This window comes from Chiloscyllium plagiosum, unplaced genomic scaffold, assembly GCF_037043375.1.
Source record: "Chiloscyllium plagiosum isolate Xiang-an unplaced genomic scaffold, Cpla_swu_hap1 HiC_scaffold_45, whole genome shotgun sequence".
Lineage (NCBI taxonomy): Eukaryota > Metazoa > Chordata > Chondrichthyes > Orectolobiformes > Hemiscylliidae > Chiloscyllium > Chiloscyllium plagiosum.
Genome location: NW_028270183.1, coordinates 4496271 through 4519410, shown reverse-complemented (window position 1 = coordinate 4519410; position 23140 = coordinate 4496271). Strand labels below are relative to the sequence as shown.

General features: G+C 42.3%; 1 protein-coding gene across 2 annotated transcripts in view; it reads right to left on the bottom strand.

Annotated features, from left to right (window-relative positions):
• LOC122552384 (voltage-dependent P/Q-type calcium channel subunit alpha-1A-like) overlaps positions 1–23140 on the bottom strand; it is a 662051-nt gene that overhangs the window by 621975 nt on the left and 16936 nt on the right. For both annotated transcript variants that reach the window (XM_087983287.1, XM_087983286.1), the window contains exon 2: positions 8455–8799. In XM_087983287.1, coding sequence (XP_087839413.1) covers positions 8455–8460 — 6 coding nt within the window. In that variant the 5' untranslated portion in view covers positions 8461–8799. The remainder of the gene's footprint in view (positions 1–8454; positions 8800–23140) is intronic.

Genomic DNA, 23140 nt, shown 5'->3' with positions numbered 1-23140 from the left:
CTCACCAATCTCATTGAGTTTTTTTGAGAAGGTGACCAACCATGTAGATGAGGATAGGGCAGTTGACATGGTATACATGGACTTCAGTAAAGCCTTTGATAATGTTCCACATGGTAGGCTGTTGGAGAAAATACAGTGGCATGGAATTTAGTAGTTTAGTAGATTGGCTTTCTGAAAGAAGGCAGCAAGTGGTGGTTGATGGAAAATATTCAGTCTGGAGTCCGGTTACTAGTGGTGTGCCACAAGGATCTGTTTTGGGACCACTGCTGTTTGTCATTTTTATAAATGACTTAGACACAGGCATAGGTGGATGGATTAGTAAATTTGCAGACGACACTAGAGTTGGTGGAGTAGTGGACAGTTTGGAAGAATGTTACAGGTTGCAGGGGGACTGGGATAAACTGCAGAGTTGGGCTGAGAGGTGGCAAATGGAGTTCAATGCAGCTAAATGTGAGGTGATGCACTTTGGGAAGAATAACAGGAAGGCAGAGTACTGGGTCAATGGAAAGATTCTTGATAGTGTGAATGTGCAGAGGGATCTTGGAGTCCATGTACATAGATCCCCGAAAGTTGCCACCCAGGTTGATAGTGCTATTAAGAAGGCATACGGTGTGTTAGGTTTCATTTGTAAAGGGATTGAGTACTGGAGCCGCAATATCATGAAAGCAAGCATGCAGGTCAGGTACAGCAGGCAGTGAAGAAAGCTAATAGCATGCTGGCCTTCATAACAAGAGGAATTGCATATAGAAGCAAAGAGGTTCTTCTGCAGCTGTACAGGACCCTGGTGAGACCACACCTGGAATATTTTGTGAAGTTTTGGTCTCCAAATTTGAGGAAAGACATTCTGGCCATTGAGGGAGTGCAGCGTAGGTTCACGAGGTCAATTCCCGGAATGGTGGGACTTTCTTACGTTGAAAGATTGGAGCGACTGGGCTTGTAGACCCTTGAGTTTAGAAGGCTGAGAGGGGATCTGATTGAGACGTATAAGATTATTAAAGGATTGGACACTCTGGAGGCAGGAAGCATGTTTCCACTGATGGGTGAGTCCCGAACCAGAGGACACAGTTTAAAAATAAGGAGTAGGCCATTTAGAACAGAGTTGAGGAGAAACTTCTTCACCCAGAGAGTGGTGGGTGTGTGGAATGCTCTGCCCAGAAGGCTGTGGAGGCCACGTCTCTGGATACTTTCAAGAAAGAGTTGGATAGAGCTCTTAAGGATAGTGGAATCAAGAGTTATGGGGATAAGGCAGGAACAGGAACTGATTGAGGATGATCAGCCATGATCATAATGAATGGTGGTGTTGGCTCGAAGTACAGAATGGCCTACTCCTGCACCTATTGTCTATCATGCTGCAACTATACAAAACGCTAGTGCGGCCACAATTGGAATATTGTGTACAGTTCTGGTCACCCCATTTCAGGAAGGATGTGGAAGCATTGGAAAAGGTGCAGAGGAGATTTACCAGGATGTTGCCTGGACTGGAGGGAATGTCTTATGAGGAAAGGCTGAGAGACTTGGGTCTGTTCTCATTGGAAAGAAGAAGGCTAAGAGGGGTATTGATAGAGACATACAAGATGATCAGAGGATTAGATAGAGTCGACAGTAAAAGTCTTTTTCCGAGGATGACAACATCAGCTTGTACGAGGGGCATTAACTACAAATTGAGGGGTGATCGATTTAAGACAGACATCAGAGACAGGTTCTTTACACAGAGAGTGGTAAGGGCGTGGAATGCCCTACCTGCTAATGTAGTCAACTCAGCCACATTAGGGAGATTTAAACAATCCTTAGATGGTTGATGATGGGATAGTGTAGGGAGACGAGCTGAGAATAGTTCACTGGTCAGCGCAACATCGCTGGCCGAAGGACCTGCTGTGCGCTGTATTGTTCTATGTTCTATATTCTAATCATCACTAATCAAGGATGTTGCGAAACATGAAAGTGTTCAGAAAAGATTTACAAGGATGTTGTCAAGGTTGGAGGATTTGAGCTATAAGGAGAGGTTGAATAGGCTGGGATTGTTTTTCCTGGAGCGTTAGAGGCTGAGGGATGACCTTATAGAGGTTCATAAAATCATGAAGAGGTTGGAAAGGGGGTGGGCGAGTCCCGAACTAGAGGGTATAGATTTAGGGTGAGAGGGGAAAGATATAAAAGAGACCTAAGGGGCAACTTTTTCATGCAGTGGCTGGTGCGCGTATGAAATGAGCTGCCAGAGGAAGTGGTGGAGATTGGTACAATTACAATATTATTTAAAAGGCATCTGGATGGGTATATGAATAGGAAGAGATATGGGCCAGGTGCTGGCAAGTGGGACTAGATTAGATTTGGATATGTGGTCGGCATGGACAAGTTGGACTGAAGGATCTGTTTTCATGTACATCTCTATGACTCTATGCCTCTAATAATGGTTGATGGACATTCAGTTCTTTGCTGAATAAACTATGCCAAAGGTATATGAGCACCATCTATTGGCAGCAATGTGTTTAAACATCAGAAAAACATTCTGAACTTTCCTGTGAGCTCAAGTAAGATATAAAAAAACTCTAACCTTGCAATTATCTTTTTAAATGTGGTATAATAAAGTTTTGGTTCCAATGGTTGGCATCAAGCATGTAGAAATTATAATGTTTTGCAAGGAATTTCAGTGCCTTTGACACTGAAAATATTGGACTTCTTCAAGGACAATTTACTTTATTTGGAAACTAGTGCTTCCAAATAAACCTGGTGTTGTGTGATTTTAACTTTGTCCACCCCAGTCCAATACCTGCGCCTCCGAGTCATGATTTTCAAATAATGTCAGATTTACAGGGATATCTTGCAAATACTGGCACAGTTATTGACATGCAACTAGACACTTTATATCTTAGCTTTCAAATAACAGTATTTACTATCCAAAAGAAAAAAAAGTCTCAAAACAGATGTCCACAAATTCCAAGAGTTGGGGTTCAGTGACAAACAGCAGCCCTTACAAGTTAGGCAACATAGGCAACAGCACCAGCATATAAAGTGAGCAGCAGATAGCAGTGACATTTTCAGTCCATTTATAAAGTCAACTGAGGAGTCATGTCAAGTGAGTGTGAAGAAAAGCCAAAGAATAAAGGAGCAACTTGATGGATTACTGTCAAATGTGGCATTGGATAGTAACCAGAATATCAATTATTGCCATTTTATGGTGATTACAAATAAATAAAATACATAGTCTGGATAAATGACATTCAAAGCCTACAGAAACCATAACTGATAAGGCCATGAAAAGTCTCTGGGAAGCCATTAATAGCAAAACCATTCCTTTTATTCAATGTACAATTTGGCCCAGAATTTGCTGAGTACACAATCCTGACATGAGGGGTGCAACATGTCAATCAGTACAATGAACTTAATTTCATTTCAGTTTCCTTGTTGTTCTCAGGTATTCAATTAATACAGAAGTAATGCTGCACAGACTCAACAGGCAGACCTCATCAATATCCCATTTTTAAATCGAAGTGTCACATTTTTGAAAGTTAAGTTTAATCTGAATCTGAAGTGACTTTGATGGATTTTAAGATTTCCTTCGGGGACTTGGATTTCACTGGCTGGGCCAGTATTTGTTACCCATCTCTAGTTGCCATTGAGAAGGAAGTGATGAGCATCATTCTTGAATTGTTGCAGACAAATAGTGCAAGTACATCCACAATGCTATCAGGCAGGCAATTCCAGTGAAAAGCAAACAATGAACTACAGATATTGGAAATCAGAAAGAAAACAGAAATTGCTGAAAAATCTCAGCAGCTCTGGCAGCACCTGTAGAGGGAAAGCAAGTTAATGTTTTGGGTCCAGTGACTTCTTCAGAACAGTTCGTCTTAGCGCCATCCACAAACTTTGGCACTACACGTAGTCCCCAACTCCAAATCATCTATGTAAATTGTAAACAATTGCGGTCCCAAAAATATTGAGCAATTGTAAACAATTGCGGCACAATATTAGTCACAGATCGACAACCGGAAAAGTACTGATTTATCCCCACTGTTTGCTTCCTGGTGGTTAACCAATATATTGACAGTAATACCGTGCACCTTTATCTTATGCAGCAACCTTTTGTGCGGCACCTTGTCAAATGTTTTTGGAAGTCTAAATACACCACATCTATTGGGTCCTTGTTGTCCACCATGCTCATAATGTCTTCATAGAATTCCAGTAAATTAGTGAAACATGCCCTACATGAACTCATGCTGTGTCTACCCAATGGGGACAATTTCTATCTAGATGTCTTGCTATTTCTTCCTTGATGATAGATTCAAGCATTTTCTCCACTCCAGAAGTTAAGCTAACTGACCTATAATTTCCCCATCTTTTGTCTACCTCCTTTGTTAAACTGTGGTGCCACATTTGCTGTTTTCCAATATGCTGGAACTGCCCCAGAGTCCAACGGATTTTGGAAAATTGTCACAAGCGCATTTGCTATTTCACCCACCATCTCTTTTATTACCCTGGGATGCACTCCATCAGGGCCAGGAAACTTGTCTACTTTTAGCTCGATTAGCTTGCCCAACACTACCTCTTTTGTGATAATGATCATTTCTAGGTCCTCACCTACCTTAGTCTCCTTGTCAATTACTGGCATTTTATTCATACCCTCCACTGTGAAAACCGACCAAAAACACCTGTTCAATGCCATTTCCTCATTGCCCATTATTAGAACTCCCTTCTTGTCCTCTAAAGGTACAATGATTACTTTAGCCACTCTTTTATTTTATATATTTGTAGAAACCTTTGCTATCTATCTTTTTATTCTGAGAAAGTTTACTCTCATAGTCTATCTTACTTTTTTAATAGCTTTCTGTTGAACTTTTGAGTTTTCCCAATCTTCTAGTTTCCCAATGGTCTTTACTACTTTGTATGTCTAATCTTTTAATTTGATAGCCTCCCTTATTTCCTTAGACATTTATGGCTGATTATCCTTTTTCCTGAGTCCTTCCTTTTCACTGGTCTATACTTTTGCTGAACACTTTGAAAAATTGCTTTGAAAGTTCTCCACTATTTCCTCAACTGTCCCACCATAAAGTCTTTGCTTCCAGCCTACTTTAGCCAACTATTATTGTCCTGGATTCTATTGTAGTCTCCTTTGTTTACACATTGGACTCTGGTATTGGACTTTATCTTCTCACTTTCCATCTGTATTCTAAATTCAACCATATAGTGATCGCTCCTTCCAAGAGGATCCCTAACTATGAGATCATTACTTATTCCTGTCTCATTACACAGGACTAGATCTAAGGTAGTTAACCAAAACTCTTCAAAGTTTACATTCACAGGTACGGCAAGCCTAAGAATTAGGAAGGGGGCAAATTGGAGCCGAGGTGGAAGGACCCATTCCTAGTCTGGCTGGTCACCCACATAGCAGTCAAGGTCAAGGGGAGGCCACATGGACGCACAGGATGCAGTGCAAGAGAGCACAACCCCAAGTAGAAAATCTATTGATTCCTGCTGCATTACTTGCAAAACTCATGACTGCAGATGTCCCCAATTGATTGTTCTTGCAGTTATTATATTGTTTTTATTTGTTTTTTTCTGATGCTGCTCTTATTTGTCTGGGGTCCTCGGTATAACCTGGTGACCTCTACTAAGAAAGAACTACATTTTAATACCTTCCTTTACATGGCATAGCTTTATGCACAGAAGGTCAGCCACTCTGGTTGCTGGGTTTGTGAGCACATTCTATACGTGGAATTCACTTAAGGGCAGTTCCTTTTAGTGAACCTGACACTGCTGAATGGTGGCTGCATCAACGTCATTCTGCTGCTGTCACAACTTTTCGTAACCCTGCTGCCTTCCTAGAAATGATAGGTGCCCCTTCCACTTATGGGAACAACACCCAGCTACGATGCCATTCAGCGGGATATAGGATGGACATCTTTGAGGGATGGTTCCAGCCTCACTATACTCTATCCTGTGTTCCTCGTTAATGTAATGACCCATGACTACACCTCTAGCAAGTATTTGCATTAAAAGTAAACACCCTTTGGGTTGGCGAGCTGGGTTCAGTAAATGCCTTCACTCCATCCTCCTCTCAACATCTGATTTCCAATCCACTATGGATGGCAGCATACTTATTCTCACTGTTCCCAACAGGAGTGCCATTAATTTCTCTTTTACAACCTCTTGGATTGGTATCCAACGTGATCATTTGTTAGCTTTCAATGGCAATTAATTCAATTGTGGCCAGAAGACATACCCCTGGCTGCCTGCCTCCTGGACTGGCAGCTGCTTTCTAGGGTATGTTGCCCCTTTCCTTTACCACTCCGCTGGTCAAATTTTTATGTCCGATGCTCTTGCCTCATGGGTCATTGACTGTTTGCATAATGCTACTCATTGTGGTGCTCATTCAACATTTGACCTCCTCTTGACTACCTGATGGCACCCTCGCCCCCAGCAGATGGCCCAGAGTGTCAGTACTCGATGGCTCATCTGCCAAGAACACAACTCAGGCGAGGGTGTGCCTTGCGCGATGGGGTATACACCCCTTCCTGAAGAGCCCTTCCAGACCCTTCAGCTTCACTTTATTGAGTTGCAATGGTGTCAACATGATAAGAATGTTCTGGTTATTGTTGATGTTTTTTTCTAAATGGGTTGAAGCTTACCCTACTTCTAATGCTACTACCAAGACAGTTGAAAATATTTTGCTCAAAGAAATTATTCCCGTTTTGGTATTCCCTTTTGCCTGTCCTCTGACAATGGCCCTCCACTTTATTGGGGATATCAATGATGAAATATGCTATCATTTTGGGGTCTGCCGCTAACTTCATTGTGCTTATCGCCCTTAGGCTGCAGGGCTCGTGGAGTGTTGTAACCAGACTTTGAAAACTAAATTTGCAAAATTGACTTCTGAGACCGGTCTCTCCTGGGTTCAGTTGTTGCCTCTGGTATTGTTCCAACTGTGTTGCACTCCCGCGGGAAAAACTCGTTTGTCCCCAGCCAAAATCGAGCTTTCCACATGCCCTGAAATGATGTCTCTTCCCCTATTCATTTCCACCACATGACTGAGGACATGTCCTCCTATATTCTTTCTTTGACTAAAATTTTGCGAGGTCTTCACTCCTAGTTCTGTGCTGCTCAGGAGAAGCTCCCCTCCCTCAACAATGTTCCAGCTGCTGAACCCGGCTCTTTCGTTCTCATCAAGAATTGGACACGTCGCGGCCTCCAACCTTGATGGAGGGGCCGTTCCAGGTTCTCCTCACCACTCCTAGTGCTGTTAAGGTTGCTGGGCACACTGCCTGGGTTCATCTCCATCGTTACAAGGTCATCGGTCGAGGCCCTTGCAAGGGGGAAGATGATGGAGATGGAGACGATGGGGAACTAGGAGAGGAACCGGAATCAGTTGGTAACAAACCAGACTCTTAAGATACAACTGCGTGGTTTGAACAGTAATTCTTCTTCTGTTTTAGATATCCTAATCCCTGACACTATGATGAAGATCTTAACCCCCGTCAGTTCCATGATCAGTCAATGAGCACTCACAATCGGTCTGGCTGTTTAAGACTTCATTCTTTATTTCTTCATTCAACCGGGTGAAGAGTGTCCGGAAACACAGAAGTTGAGCACTTCCGTATTCCTCGGAGGAGCTGCACACCATAACTGAAGACAAATACATTTTTATACTTTTTTTAAAGCAGGGTACATGGCATGATCGCAGAGTGCATTCAAACAATTACCAATCAATACACATTGCTTCATTGACAGTTACTTGGTCCAATGATAATAACTGGTAAACAACTTATGTCCCAACGCTTAGGTCACTTTTTTCCTGTGACACAGAGCCGCTACACCTACACCTGAAGGTCAGTCAGAACAGTTAGTACTCCCATATTTTATCGAGTTACTTCTGTAATCTAAAGGGCGTACTGTCTGCTAATCTCTTTTTGCAATGGTCTGTGGTTAGTTATTCATGCAACTCTAGCGGAATTTGTAGTTAGCAGCCTAGAAGTCATTATGCAGCTCTAGCAGAATTAGCAGTTAGCAGACTAGAAGCCATTTTGTCATGCTAACTTGCATCGAGAAGCCATCTTGTTGCCATCTAAGTTACCAAGAGCATCCATCAGACGGTTGCTCCTAACTGCAACTAGTCATGTAGGCGCAGGTCATGAGCCTCCATGTCCTAGCTCAGCCTGTATTCAGGTTTCAGGCTCTCATTTCCATCCCTTGTGAGTAGGGAGAGAAGAAAAAGAGAATACCTAGGAGTGTGGTGGCAGGGCAAGGAATTAGTAAGTGCTGACTTGGACCTTGCAATCCAAACACTGCACCATGCACTTGGTGTCTCAGCTTCCACTTTGGGAATCCCTGGTCTAGGCTGACATATGGTAAGTGTCCACTTAGGTAAAGTACTTGAGAGCAGCCAGTGCTTGTGGGAATATGGGAACAAATTAAGAATTAGAATTAAGTTTTCTGCCAATATGTGAAGTAGAAGCCACTACTTACTCCCATTCCTTTCTCTTTGCCTGAGGGGTACTGTGCATTTTATGAGCTTCGTGTGCTTTGATGACATCTCTGTGATCTACCAGGCCTCCTCGCCTTCTATAAGGTGCAGCCAGCCCACTCTCCGTCATCTGGTAATACTGAGCTTCATGTAACGCACTGGAATTGCAATGGTTAATGGAATCTATGCCCACTTCACCTTTCACTTCATAGAGCTCTTCATAATAACTAGGAGGGGATGATGAGCTGAAGTCCAGAACATGTGTTTGAAGATGTTCAAAAGGGTCCGTCCATGAAGTTGTGTTTGCATTCATCAATCTGTTTGCCCAGAGCGAGGTAGCTGAACAACTGCAAAATAAAACACCAAGAGTAAAAAGAACTTCAACTCCTCCAAATCACAAGGTATCAAAATCAATTGTGCATGCCCTATCACACAGTCAAGCAACACAACACACTGCTCAGCAATTCATCTGTCTTTCACACTATGATTACAAACAAAATAGACTTAATGGTACAATAAGTTACACACTAGCCTCTTACCTCAGCTCAATTTGATTAACTTAAAGTCTACAACATCTGTTGCCGATTAGGATCTAACACTACTCCTACCTAACTTCTGGATGGAATAAACCAACAACATAAAACTGGTATTAAAAAGGTAGAAACATATGAATCAGGAATAGAAGTAAACCATTTGGTCCTTTAAGAAGATCATATGTTCTGAATATCACATGCACATCTACCCTTCAATTCCTTTTCCTTCAAAAATCCACTGCTGCTTTAAAAATAGTCAATGACACCACCTTCGGCGACAAAGTCTCATAACTGTCTGAGAAAGTTTCTCCTCATCTCTGTGCTACAAGTACGACACCTAATTTTTAAATAGTGTCCCCTGGACCAGATCTCTCCCACAATAGAAAACATCACTGTCAGTTTGTCAAAACATTCACTTCAATCAAGTCATCCATTGCTCTTATAAACTCCAATGGAAACAAGCCAATCTGTCCAACCTGTCCTCATAAGAGAATCCACTCATGCCAGGCATCAAACTAGTAAACCTCTTCTGAACCACCAAACATTTACATTGTTTCTCATATAAGGAGACCAAAATGGCATGCCATTGTCAAGATGTGGTCTCACCAATGGCCTGTATAACAGAAGCATCACGTCCTTACTTTTCTGTTCATTTTCTCTCATAATAAAAGATTGCATTTCATTAATTTTTTAATCATTTGTTTTATCTGCATATTAATTTATTGTCACTTGTGTACTAGCACAAACCTAGATTGCCCCTGCAGCTCACAATTCTGCAGTCATTACTGTTTAAAATGATACTCTGGGCTTTTTATTCTTCCTACCAAAGTCAACAACTTCACATTTTCCCACATTATTCTCCATATGATGGATTTTTGCCCCCTCATATAAATCATGTATATCTGTCTGCATCCTTGTTATGTTATTATTACATCATACTTTCCTACCTATGTTTGTGTTATCTGCAAATTTAGCTACGATACCTACGGTCCCCTTATCTAAGTCATTGTAAAAGTTGAGTTTAAGAAAATAGTTCATGACTCAAAACAAGGTGAGGAAGAAGGATTCTAGGAAAGGGAAAATCCAACCATGGCTAACAAAGGAAGTTAAGGTGAATATCAAATTGTAAGGAAAAATATACAATGCAGCAATGATTGAACAAGAGGGTTGGAAAAGTTTTAAAAGCCAACAAAAGACAATCAAAAACATAATAAATTAGGAGAAACTGAGGGCTAACTTGCAAGTAATACAAAAATAGATAGTAAAAGCTTTTTTAAATCAATATAGAAAGGGAGAGGCCAAATCGAACATTAGCCCCTTAAAGAATGCAGCTGAGGAAATAATAATGGGTGAAGCAAGATTTGGCAGATGTCATGATTTTTAATGAGGTTAGCCAAGTGGACCTCAGAATATGAGTTTCCTGATTGGACCAGATTAACAGCCCCAATCAGGGAGCCCTGCCAGTTAGATATAAATAGGAGTGTCAGAGGTTCTGTTCATTCAGAGCTGGCTGTGAGGAAGCTAGACCAGTTTCAAGTATTATACACATATAAATACAGAGTAGCTTAGTGACAGCATACCAATCTCTGTGGAATTATTTCAACAGAGAAGTTAAAAAAATACTTTGCATGTGTCCTCATGGTTGAGAACATTAATAGCATTCCAAATGGAAGGATGCGGGGGGGTGAAAACAATAAATATCATTGGAGAATCAGCACCCAAGGAACAAACAAGACTAAAGGCTGATAAATTCCCTGGACCTGACCTGTTACATCCTAGGATTTTAAAGGAAGTATCGACTGTGGTAATGGATGCACAGGTAGTAATCCACCAGGAATCCTTCAATTCAAAAAATGTCTCAAAGGAAAACTGCCAATGTAACACCCTTATTCAAAAAGGGAAGAAACAAAATACACATAACCGATAGGTTATTAGCTTAATGGGTCATTGGGAAAATGTCATAACAGAAAATGATACATAATAATTATTGAGCAGAACTAGCATGACTTCATAAAGGGGAAATAATGAAAGATAAAGCACTGAAGGATACTGCTGCTAGAATGGGCTGCAGCACGTGGTGAGGGGTCCAACAAGTGGGCAAATATATTTGACCTCGTCCTTACCAGTCTGCCAGCTGCTGATGCATCTGTCCTTGACAGTATCAGTAAGACTGACTATCGGACAGTCCTTGTGGAGACAAAGTTCTGCCTTCATATTGAGAATATCTGCTATTGTGCTATGTGGCACCATCACTATGCTAAATGGGACAGTCTTTGAACAGGTCTAGCAACTCAGCAGCGGGCATCCATCAACAGCAGCAGAATTGAACTCCACCATAATCTGCAACCTCATGACCTAGCATATCCTCCACTCAAACATTACCATCAAGCCAGGGATCAATCCTGGTTCAATTGGGAGTGCGGGAGGACATGCCAGGAGCAGCACAAGACATTCTCCAAAATGAGGTGTCAATCTGATGAAGGTACTAAACAGGAGTACCTGCATGCCAAACAACATAAGCAGTGAGCGATAGACAGAGCTAAGTGATCCTTCAACCAACAGCTCTGCAGCCTGGCCACATCCAGTCATGATTGGTGGTGGACAATAAATAACGCACTGGAGGAGGAGGCTCCACAAATATCCCCTTCTTCAAAAATGGAAGAGCCCAGCATACAAATGCAAAAGATAAGGCTGAAGCATTCAGAACAATCTTCAGCCAGAAGTGCTAAGTGAATGGTCCATCTTAGCCTCCTCCAGTAGTTCCCAACATAACAGATACCAGTCTGTAGCCAATTTGATTCACTCCACATGATATCAAGAAACAGTTGGAGACATTGGATACTGCAAAGACTATGGGCCCTAACAACATTCCAGCAATAGTACTTAGGTTTGTCCTCCAGAACTTGCCACTCTCCTAGCCAAGCTGTTCTAGTACAGTTACAATACTGGCATTTTTCACTGACAATGTGGAAAGTTGCCCGAGTACGTCCTGCACAAAAAAGGCAGGACAATACTTGCTTAGCAATAACTGCTCAGTGATGGCCAGTTTGGGTTCCACTAGGACCACTCAGCTCCTGACCTCATTATAGCCTTGGTTCCAACATGGGAAAAGAGCTGAATCCCAGATGTGAAGTGAGAGTGACAGCCCTCGACATCCAAGTCATATTCAACTGCGTTTGGCATCAAAGAACCCAAGCAAGACTGGGATCAATGGGTATCAAGGGAAAACTCTCTAGAGGTTGGAGTCATACCTGGCACATAGGAAGACGATTGTGGTTGTTGGAATTCAGTCATCTCAGCTCCAGGACATCTCTGCAGGAATTCCTCAGGGTAGTGTTCTAGAGCCAACCATCTTCAGCTGCTTCATCAATGATCTTCCCTCCATCATAAGGTCAGAAATGGGGATGTTCACCAATCATTGCACAATGTTCACCACCATTTGCAACACCTCAGATACTGAAGCAATCCATGTTAAAATGCAACAAGATCTGGACAATATCCAGGTTTAGCCTGACAAGTGACAAGTAACATTTGCACCACACAATGCCATCTCCATTGACCATCTCCAATCAGACCTAATCACCGCCTCTTGACATTCAATGGTGTGACAATCACTGAGTCCACCACTATTAACATCTTTGGGGTTACCATTGACCAGAAACTCAACTGGACTTGTCACATAAACACAATGGCTACAAAAGCAGGTCAGAGGGTAAGAATACTATAGTCAGTAACTCACCTGCTGACTTCCCAAAGCCTGTCAACCATCTGCAAGGCTCAAGTCAGGAGTGTGATGAAATACTCCCCAGTTGCCTGGATGGGAGCTGATCTAACAACACTCAAGAAGCTTGACACCATCCAGGGCAAAGCAGCCTACTTGATTGGTACCACGTCCACAAGCATCCATTTCCTCCACCACCAATGCTCAGTACACACTGCTGCTACTACTGCTATCTGCAAGAGGCACTGCAGATATTCACCAAAGATCCTTAAACAGCATCATCCAAACCCCCGATCACTTCCATCTAGAGGACAAAGCTAGCAGATACACGGGAACACCACCAATTATAAGTTCCCTTCCAAGCAATTCCTAATGAAGGGCTTATGCCCAAAACATCGATTCTCCTGCTCCTCAGATGCTGCCTGACCTGCTGTGCTTTTCCAGCACCACACGTTCGACTCTGATCGCCAACATCTGCAGTCCTCACCATCCTGACTTGGAAATATATCACCATTCCTTCACTGTTGCTGGATATAAATCGTGGAATTCCCTCCTTAAGGGTATTGTGGGTCAACCTACAGCATATGGACTGCAGCAGACAAGAAGACAGCTCACCATCATGTTCTCAAGAGCATCTAGAGACAGGCAGTAAATGCTGCCCACATGTCATGAATAAATAAAATATGCATGACAAATTGATTTGAGCTTGTTGAGGAGATAACAAGCAGGATAGATAGAGAACCAGTACATGTAATATATTTGGATTTTCAAAAGGAATTCAATTAAGGTTGGTACCTTAGGGTAAGTTGTGAGGATGGCACAGTTTTGGTCCCCTTATCTAAGGAAAAATAGATATTTTAATCAATTTGTTCAGACATGTTAGAATATATCTCTGGAGCAGTTGAAACTTGCTCCTGAGCCTCTAGCCCAGAAATAAGTTCACTACCACTGTGCCACAAGTGCCCAGCTCTAAGGAAAGATATACTGGCAATGGAGGCAGACCAAAGTCCAAAAGGGTGACTTTGAGGCTTATAAAATCATGAGGGCATAGATGAGGTGAATGACAAGGGTCTTTTCCCTGGGCTGGAGGTGTCCATAACTACAGGGCATATTTTTAATAAAGATTTAAAAAGAACAGACAGGGTTTGATGAGGAGCAGTCAGCACAGCTTTGGGCATGGGAGACCATGCCTCACAAATTTGTTAGAGTTCTTTGATGAAGTGACCAGGAAGGTTGACAAGGGCAGTCCAGATGGATTTCAGTAAAACCTTTAATAAGCTTCCACATGGTAGGCTGCTCTGAAAGGTAAGATTGCATGGAATCTGGGGGAGCTGGCAAATTGGACACAATTAATATAATGGTAGAAAGCAAAGAGTAATAGTGGAAGGATGCTTGTCAGACTGGAGGTCTGTGACGAGTACCTCACGGATTGATGCTGGACCCATTACTGTTTATTATCTATATCAATGATTTGAATGAGAATGTGCAAGGCATGATTAGTAAATTTGCAGATGGCACTAGAATAAGCGGTATCATGGACAGTGAGGAAGATTATCAGAAATTGCAGCAGGTCCTTGACCAGCTGGGGAAGTGGGCCAAGAAATGGAATATAGATACAGATCAGTGTGTGGTCTTGTTTAATATAGATCTATATCAGTTTAATATAGATCAGTGTGTGGTCTTGCATTTTGGAAAGTCAAATCAAGGCAGGAGTTTCATGGTGAATGGTAGGGCCTTCAGGAATGTATGGAACAGAGGGATCTTGGAGTTCAGGTGCACGGCTCTCTGAAAGTGGAGTCACAGGGAGACAGGGCAGTGAAGAAAGATTTTGTCACAATGGCCTTCATCAGTCAGAGCACTGAGTATTAAAGTTGAGAAGCTATGTTGCAGTTGTACAGATGTTGGTGAGATTGCACTTGGAGTACTATGTTCAGTTTTGGTGTAGGAAGGATGTCATTAAACTGGAAAGAGTGCAGAAGAAATTTACAAGGATGTTGCCAGGGCTCAATGGTCTGAGTTATAGGGAAAGGTTGGACAAGCTAGGACCTTTTTCTTTAGAGTGTAGGAAACTGAGGGGAGATCTTACAGAAGTGTATAAAATTACGAGAGGTATGGATAGGGTGAACACACACAGTCTTTTTCCCAGAGTTAGGGAATCGCAGAATAGAGGGCATCAGTTTAACATTAGAAGGGAAAGAATAAAAAGGAAACCTGAGGGGCAACTTTTTTTTACAAAGAAGGTGTTATCCTTATGGAATGAGCTGCCAGCGGAAGTTGTTCAGTAGAATACATTAAAAACACTTAAAAGGCACTTAGACAAATACATGAATAGGAAAGGTTTAGAAGTTTATGGGTCAAGTGCAGGAAAATGGAGTTAGCATAGGTGGACATTTTGGTTGGGCATGGACCAGTTTGAGCCAAAGGGCCTGTGGTGTGGGACTCTATGACCCTATGACATATGGGGCAACTTGTTTTGTATAGGTATTTTTATTGAAAAAACAGAATTTTTAAAGATTTTTTTACAAAATTACAAAAGTAATATAAACAAGTATAAACACCAATATAAAATTAAATAAATAAGAAAAAAAGAAAAGAAATAAATAATAACCGAAACAAGAAAAAGAGAAAAACCCAACTAACTGCTGATCTATCCTACAAACAACCAAAACATAAAATAGGATATCATACATTACTAGCTATAAACAACAGAATAATTAAATAACTAAGTAAACGCTAAACATAGATTTACATCAAGTCATAATGAAACCCGTATTTATATGGGATTCCTCCTCCCAGGAGTCACCGTACCAGCCAGAACCACTCCCACAGCCAGACAAAAGCCCTGGACAATATGGCCAAAATATCTGTGTCGATATAGTTCAAAAAGGGCTGCCATATTTTACAGAATAATTCAATTTTTTGGTGCACCATATTTGTGAGGAAGTCAAGGGGGATATATTCCATGATTAGCCTGTTCGAAAGTCCTGGAGGGCCTTCAGCTGCCCAATTCATTAAAATATTTTTCCTTGCACAAAAGGAGAGGATGGAAAATAGTTTCCTCCCGTGCATGTCCAGGGAGGGAAAATCTGAAAAGCCCAAGAGTAGAGACACTGGATCCAATCTAATCTCCGTACCCAAGATCTCTGTCAAGGCATTCACTACTCTGTCCCAATACCTGCAGATCTTATGGTATGTCCATAGGCAATGCCTGAGAGTGCCAATTTCGATTTTGCATTTAGGACACATTGGGGATGCTCCTACCTTAAATTTTGTGAGTCGTTCAGGTGCTATATGGGCCCTGTGGAGTATCTTTAATTGAATAGCTTGAGTTCTATTACAAATAGAGACCTTTCTGGCATTTTCCCAGATGTCCTCCCACATTTCTGAAGAGATTTCTAACCCCAATTCTTGGTTCCATATTTTAAATAATTGTTCCAGGTCTTTCGATACCTCATTATGTAATGAGTGATAAAGAGTACTGACCGAGAGCGGCCCCATCAGCCAGAGCATTCTTCTTTCCATATCCGATTTGTAGGGATTGCCTATCAGTGTGGTCTTCGTCTGGATATAATCTCTTATTTGGAAATACCGAAAAAGGTCCCTGTTCGGCAGTTCAAACTTCTGGTGCAACTGCTCAAAAGACATCATAACCTCCCCATCAAACAGGTTCCCCCAAGTAAGAGATACTTTGAACTTCCAAGTTTTAATTGTAGCGTCTGTCAGCCCTGGCTGAAATCCCGACGCTCCCACTATAGGAGTATAAGGGGAGGTTTTTTTGCAGGTTACCTTAATCTTGTCGCATTATCCTCCAGGCTTTAATTGTATTTAATACAATAGGGTTTTTGCAATAGTTCATAATAGCTCTCATCTTATCCATAAATAAAAGATTGATGAGGGGACACTTTGCTTGGGAGGTCTCAATATCTAACCAAATTGATTGTGGGTCACAAGAGACCCAATCAGCTACATAAGATAATAAAGAGCTCAACTGATATCTCCTAAAGTCTGGGAAGTCCAGTCCTCCCCTTGCCTGTGGAAGCTGCAGCTTTTCTAATTTGATAAGGGGCCGTCTATCATTCCAGATAAAAGAACCAAGCCAGCCGTGGAGCTTACGCAACACCAATCTCGGCAACATTAGAGGGAGCATTTTCATAGGATATAGAAGATGAGGTAGAATATTCATTTTAACTAGGGCTACTCTGCCCAACCAGGATATTGGGAGATCTCCCCAGCGTTGAAGATCCTGCCTTATTTTCTCTAATAGGTGCACAAAATTGGCTTTGTACAGCTGACCAAATACTAGGGTGATGAAAATACCCAAGTATAGAAAACCTTCCAGTGACCACTGAAAGGGAAAGCAAGATCCGTCCGGTAAGTTGGATATTCTGGCGAGACCACCCACCGACATGGCCTCCGATTTCATAAAATTGATTTTATAGCCTGAGAACATGCTAAATAGATTGACCACTTGAATTAGGCGGATCAAAGGATCTCTTAAGAAAAGGAGGACATAATCTGTATAGAGAGTAATTTTATGTTTACCCGAACCAACCCTCGGACCCGCTATGTTACGGTCAGTTCGTATAGCTTCCGCTAGTGGTTCGATTACGAGCGTGAGTAATACAGGCGAGAGAGGACATCCCTGATGACAGCCTTTCCCAACACTGAAGCTTTCCGAACCTAAACCATTGGTGATCACAGCTGCTTTGGGGTCATTATATAATACTGAGACCCATTTAGAAAATAACTCTCCAACACCAAACCTTTCCAGTGTATAAAAAAGATATGACCATTCTACTCGATCAAAAGCCTTCCCTACGTCCAAGGACACAACTAATCCCGGTATTCTTCACTGTTGACAGGCTTGTATCATATTTAAGATCCTTCTAATATTATTAGTCGATTTGCGGCCCTTAATAAACCCCGTCTGGTCCTCTTTTATGATGTATGGTAAGACCCTCTCCAATCTTAATGCTAACATTTTAGAAAGAATTTTAAAATCCACATTTAGCAAGGATATTGGTCTATATGATGAGCAATATTCTGGGGCTTTTCCTTTTTTAAGAATGAGATATTTGCTTCTCTCAATGAAGGCGGGAGGCAGCCCTGACTATGTGAGTAATTATGCATATTTATAAGTGGCCCAGCCAGTTCCCCTATAAATTCTATATAAAACTCAACCTGGAATCCGTCTGGTCGAGGGACTTTGCCATTCTGAAGCTGACTAATAGCGTCAAGAACTTCCTGGGTTATCAGGGGGGCATTCAAGATCGGCACCTGCTCCGAGGTTAAGCCCGGAAAGGGCAAGTTTTTAAAGAAGAACTCCATCTTCTCAGTTCTATCCTCACAGTCCTGTCAGCTGCCTTCAAGCGAGCCTCGAGCAGGCGCTGTTGATCTCCCTTTTGTCTTTTCTGGGTCACAGAATATGAGATGACCAAACCTCGCGCATAAGCCTTAATGGTCTCCCACATCGTCGACAGGTTACTGGCTGTACCTGAATTAATTTCCAAAAAGGTTTTGAATTCCTGAGAAAAATTTTTATAAGTTTGCTATCCTTCAATAAGAAAGAATCCATACATCAATGTCAGCGGCCTAGCCCATCGTCCCTAGTCTTGACTTCCATATATACTGCAGCATGATCAGAAATAGCTATATTACCTATTTTGCAAGACAATATGGAATTCAAAAGGGTCGAGGGAGATAAAAACATATCAATTCTGGTATGACACTTACGTGGGTTGGAGTAGAAAGTAAAATCTCTACCCTGGGGGTGAAAGCACCTCCACACATCTACTAGCCCTAGCTCCTTATTCAGATCCTTATTCAGTTGTCTAGATCTAAGAGATTTGCCCACAGTTCTCTTAGGTATCCTATCTGTCTCTGAGTCCATAATACAGTTAAAATTTCCTCCTATAATTGTATGGCGGACCCCAAAAGCCATCAACTTAGAGAATGCTTCCAATAAAGATTCAAAATTCTATATTCCTCTCCATATATTAGGGCTTTGATCAGTATGTACCATCCAGACTCACCTTTTATCTGGCTTAACATTTGGAAAGGGAGATTCTTCCGAATGAGAATGACTACTCCCCTACTTTTTGAACTGAAAGAAGAGAAAAAAGCCCAATCAAATCCACCCTGTTGCAGCTTTAAGTGCTTTTTGTCAAGCAGATATGTCTCCTGTAAGAGAGCTATGTCAACCCTTTCTTTTTTTGAGACTTGATAATATCTTTTTCCTTTTGATTGGTGAATTACTCTCCTTGACATTCCAGGTGCACCACCTAAGCGAATGGCTAGCCATGATTGTCCAGGCAAGCCCGAGACCCCCCAGGAGGAAGAACCCCACCCAAAATACTTTGAATAAAAACCATAGAAAATTCACAAATGCAAAAATTCTTTAAAACAATTACACCAACACAATAAAAAACTATTCCTAAGTTTAAAAAAAATGCAAAACACATTTGAAAGGAAACTTTCCCCCTTGCTCCCAGGGGGCGTGATGACCTGTCATTAACCCCACCATAACCTCTCCTAACTCGGGCTCTGCCCTCAGCCCAGACGTTATAGAATGGAGTTGACAAATTCAGGTATTCTATAAAACCAGAGTTAAAAGTGAGATGAAGAAGGAAAAAAAGGGTAATCAAGGGGGGGGGGGAGGGGCAAAATAAAATCGTTATCCATACAGTTTAAGTCCCGCAGTCTTTTTAAGATAGTCTAAGAATTCTTTAGCTTTTTCCGGTGATCCAAAGTTATATATGGATCCTTCATGGCTGAAGCGCAGCATTGCTGGGTAACGCATGGAATATTGAATATTTAGGTCTCTTAGATGCTTCTTCACCTCATCAAATGCCCTCCTCTTGCAGACCACGGCTGGAGAGAAATCCTAAAATAACATTATCCTGGAACCTTTCTGCATCATGGCCTGGGGATCCTTCCCAGGGCTCTGGAGGCCTCCAGGAACATTTGTTTTTCTCTATAACATTGGAGTCGGAATAGAACCGGGCGGGGACGCTGGTCCGACCTGGGCCTGCGTACAGCAACTCGGTGGGCCCACTCCACCCGCACCTGGCCTGGTCCCGACTCCAACTTTAATATTTGTGGAAGCCATAGCTCCAGAAAGTTTACAAGCTGGCCTTCCTTTTCCTGTCTGGGAAGGCCCAGCAACCGAATATTTTTTCGACAGCCCCAATTGTCGAGGTCGTCGATGTACTCCTCCAAGGTCCAGATTTGCTGCTCGAGAGCCCGGACCCGACCCACGGATGACTCGGCAGCAGTCTCTGAGGCGGCGGCCCATTGCTCTGCCCCACCCCTACCCACAGCATGACCGAGAACGTCTCCAACCTGGACCTGGACTCTTCAATAAAGGCATCGATCTTCTCTTGAAGTTTGTTGATCCCAGAGATCAGGCTTGCCTCTGCAGGTAAGTCCCCCGAAGCAGCCGCGGACGTCTCTACTGCTACGGGAGGGGGTGGGGGTGGTCCCTGCCTGTTGCGAACTGCAGGAATTTTTGCCCTTAGTCATTTTAAAAACAACACCAAACTGTCCAAGTTTGATGTAAAATGACTATGCTGGGCAAAAGCTATCTTAAATGATTTAAAGGGTGTGGTGAAGATGGGTTCCCATTTTGCCCAAGTCTTAGGCAGAGCACTACAGACTCAGACTTGCTGGGTTGCTGCCATCTTGAATCTGCAACTTTTTTTTACACACAGTGATTCGCATGTGGAATGAACTGCCAGACAAAGTGGTGGGTGCAGGTACAGTTATAACATTTAAAAGACATTTGGATAAGTTCATGAATAGGCAAGGTTTGGAGTGATATGGGCCAAGCAAAGACAGATGGGACTAACTTAGTTTGGGCACATGGTCGGCTTGGACTGAAGGATTTGTTTCCATGCTGTATGAATCTTTGACTCTGAAAGGTTGGGCTGATTCTCAGTAGAGTTTAAAAGAATGACAGGCAACCTTATTGAAACTTTTAAAATTCTTAGGGGGCTTGACAGAATAGCTGCTGAGAAGTTGTTTCCCCTTGCCTGAGAGTCTAGAACCAGCAAGCATATCTCAGAGTAAGGGATCATCTATTTAAGACAGATGAGGAGGATTTTTTTCAAAGTGTCTACTGACAGCAACAATTTAATAAACTTTGACTGTGCATGCTCACCTCTGTTTTTCCCCAGCCTGTACACATGCATATGCAATATAAAATTAATTTTAAAATATTTACATAAAAATCTACTTTGTTTAACAGTCATAGAGATGTACAGCATGGAAACAGATCCTTCGGTTCAACTTGTCCATGTCAACCAGATATCCTAATCTAGTCCCATTTGCCAGCATTTTGCCCATATCCCTCCAAACCCTTCCTATTCCTATACCCATCCAGATGCCTTTTAAATGTTGTAATTGTACCAGCCTCCACCACTTCCACTGGCAGCTCATTCCATATTTGCACAACCCTTTGCATGAAGAAGTTTCCCTTTTTGGTACTTTTAAAACTTTTCCCCTCTCACCTTAAACCTATGCCCTCTAGCTCTGGACTCCCCACCCCAGGGAAAAGACCATGTCTATTCACCCTATCCTTGCCCCTTATGATTTTATAAACCTCTAAAGTCACCCCTCAGTCTCCAATGCTCCAGGGAAAATAGCCTCAACATGTTCAGCCTCTCGCTATAGTTCAAACCCTCCAACCCTGGCAACATCATTGTAAATCTTTTCTGAACCCTTTCAAGTTTCACTATATCCTTCCAATATATTTTTCATATTTTATTTACAATTTAAGCTTTTTTTTAGATTTTTAACCCTATTTCAATTTGATTCAGTGATTTTTCTCCTACCACACGTGCTCCAAGGCATCAGTGAAAACAGTCTTTTTCTACCATTCAGAGTACTGAATTAATGGAAATTTTTACCCCAGAGGGCTATCAAGGCTGGGTCATTGAGTGTGTTCAAGGCTGAGATAGACAGATTTTCAAATAAGTAAATGAATCAAAGGTTATGGTGATAAAGCCAGAAAGTGCAGTTGAAGATGACTAGATCAGCCGTGATCTCATTAAGATGGCGGGTACAAGAACAACGGGTACCAGTCTGCTGATTCTTAAACAACAAAGCCAAACAAGATGCCACAACACGCCCAGAGGCTCTAGCCACACTACCAAACATCAAAGACATCTCAGAGATGATAACTAGACTACTCTGACCCCTGGGCATCATGGTAGCCTATACACCTACCAACACATTGTAACAGCTACTGATGAACCTAAAGGAACCTGTACCAACAGCCAGCAAAATGAATGTCATATGCAAAATACCCTGCAAGGACTACAACAAACACTATATCGGACAGACAGGCAGAAAACTAGCCACCAGGATTCATGAACACCAACTAGCCACCAAAAGACATGACCAACTATTTACTAGTATCCTTACACACAGACGAAGGACACCACTTTGACTGGGACAACACATCCATCCTAGGACAGGTTAAACAAAGATATGCACAGGAATTCCTAGAGGCCTGGCATTCAAACCAGAACTCCATTAATAAACACAATAATTTGGACCCCAGTTACTAACCTGAGAGAAAGAACCCACCATAACAGAAAAAACACATAACAAAGCGAGACAGAACACCAGCGCTTCAACGGAGGCTCACTGATGATGTCACCTAGCCTGGTGATGAAATGTCTGAGAACAAACCTACCATCTCAGTGAGCAAACGTACAATCCATGGAAGGTTTGAATTAGAAAGGACTTTCTTCATTGGACCATAGGAGTTTGAGAGGTGACCTGATAGAAGTTTATTTCGCATCAGAGAGCGGTGGAAGCTGGGCGGAAGTGAAGGCAGAGCGCAAAGCTGGTCGGGAAGGTAAGTGATTGTTATTTGAGTGGGTGTGTTCTAGACCCCAAGTCCTACAAAGTAGGGCCTCCTCTAACCTGAATTAAAAGTCCACAGACTTACCCCAAAAAGAGGGTCCAAGGAAGTTCCTGTGGATTGAAGAGTGAGGCTTTAGCTCAGGAGTCTTTGACAAGGAGGTTGAGTGAAGTGATTACGCCACAGTTGAAGAGGGTGAAGACAAGACTGCCAAGCTGGTTCAGTGTGCTTCGTGCTTGATGTGGGAGGTCAACGACTCTTGTGTGTCTGGCTCGTATAAGTGTGGAAAGTGTGTGCACGTTCAGCTACTGACAGAGCATATTGCAGCACTGATGAAAGAACTCGAGAACCTTAGGCTCATCCGAGAGAACGAGATCTTTCTGGACAAGACCTTCAGTGAGGTTATTACACCAATCGTACCAGAAGAGAGCAGAAGAGAGCAGATGATGAAGAAGGCAGAGAGGAGACAGGTGCAAGAGACCCCGGGGGAAGTACCTGTCAGGAACAAGTTGAATCTTTTGGAAACAGTAGAGACAGATGACACTGTCAGTCCGCGAGGCGGCCAG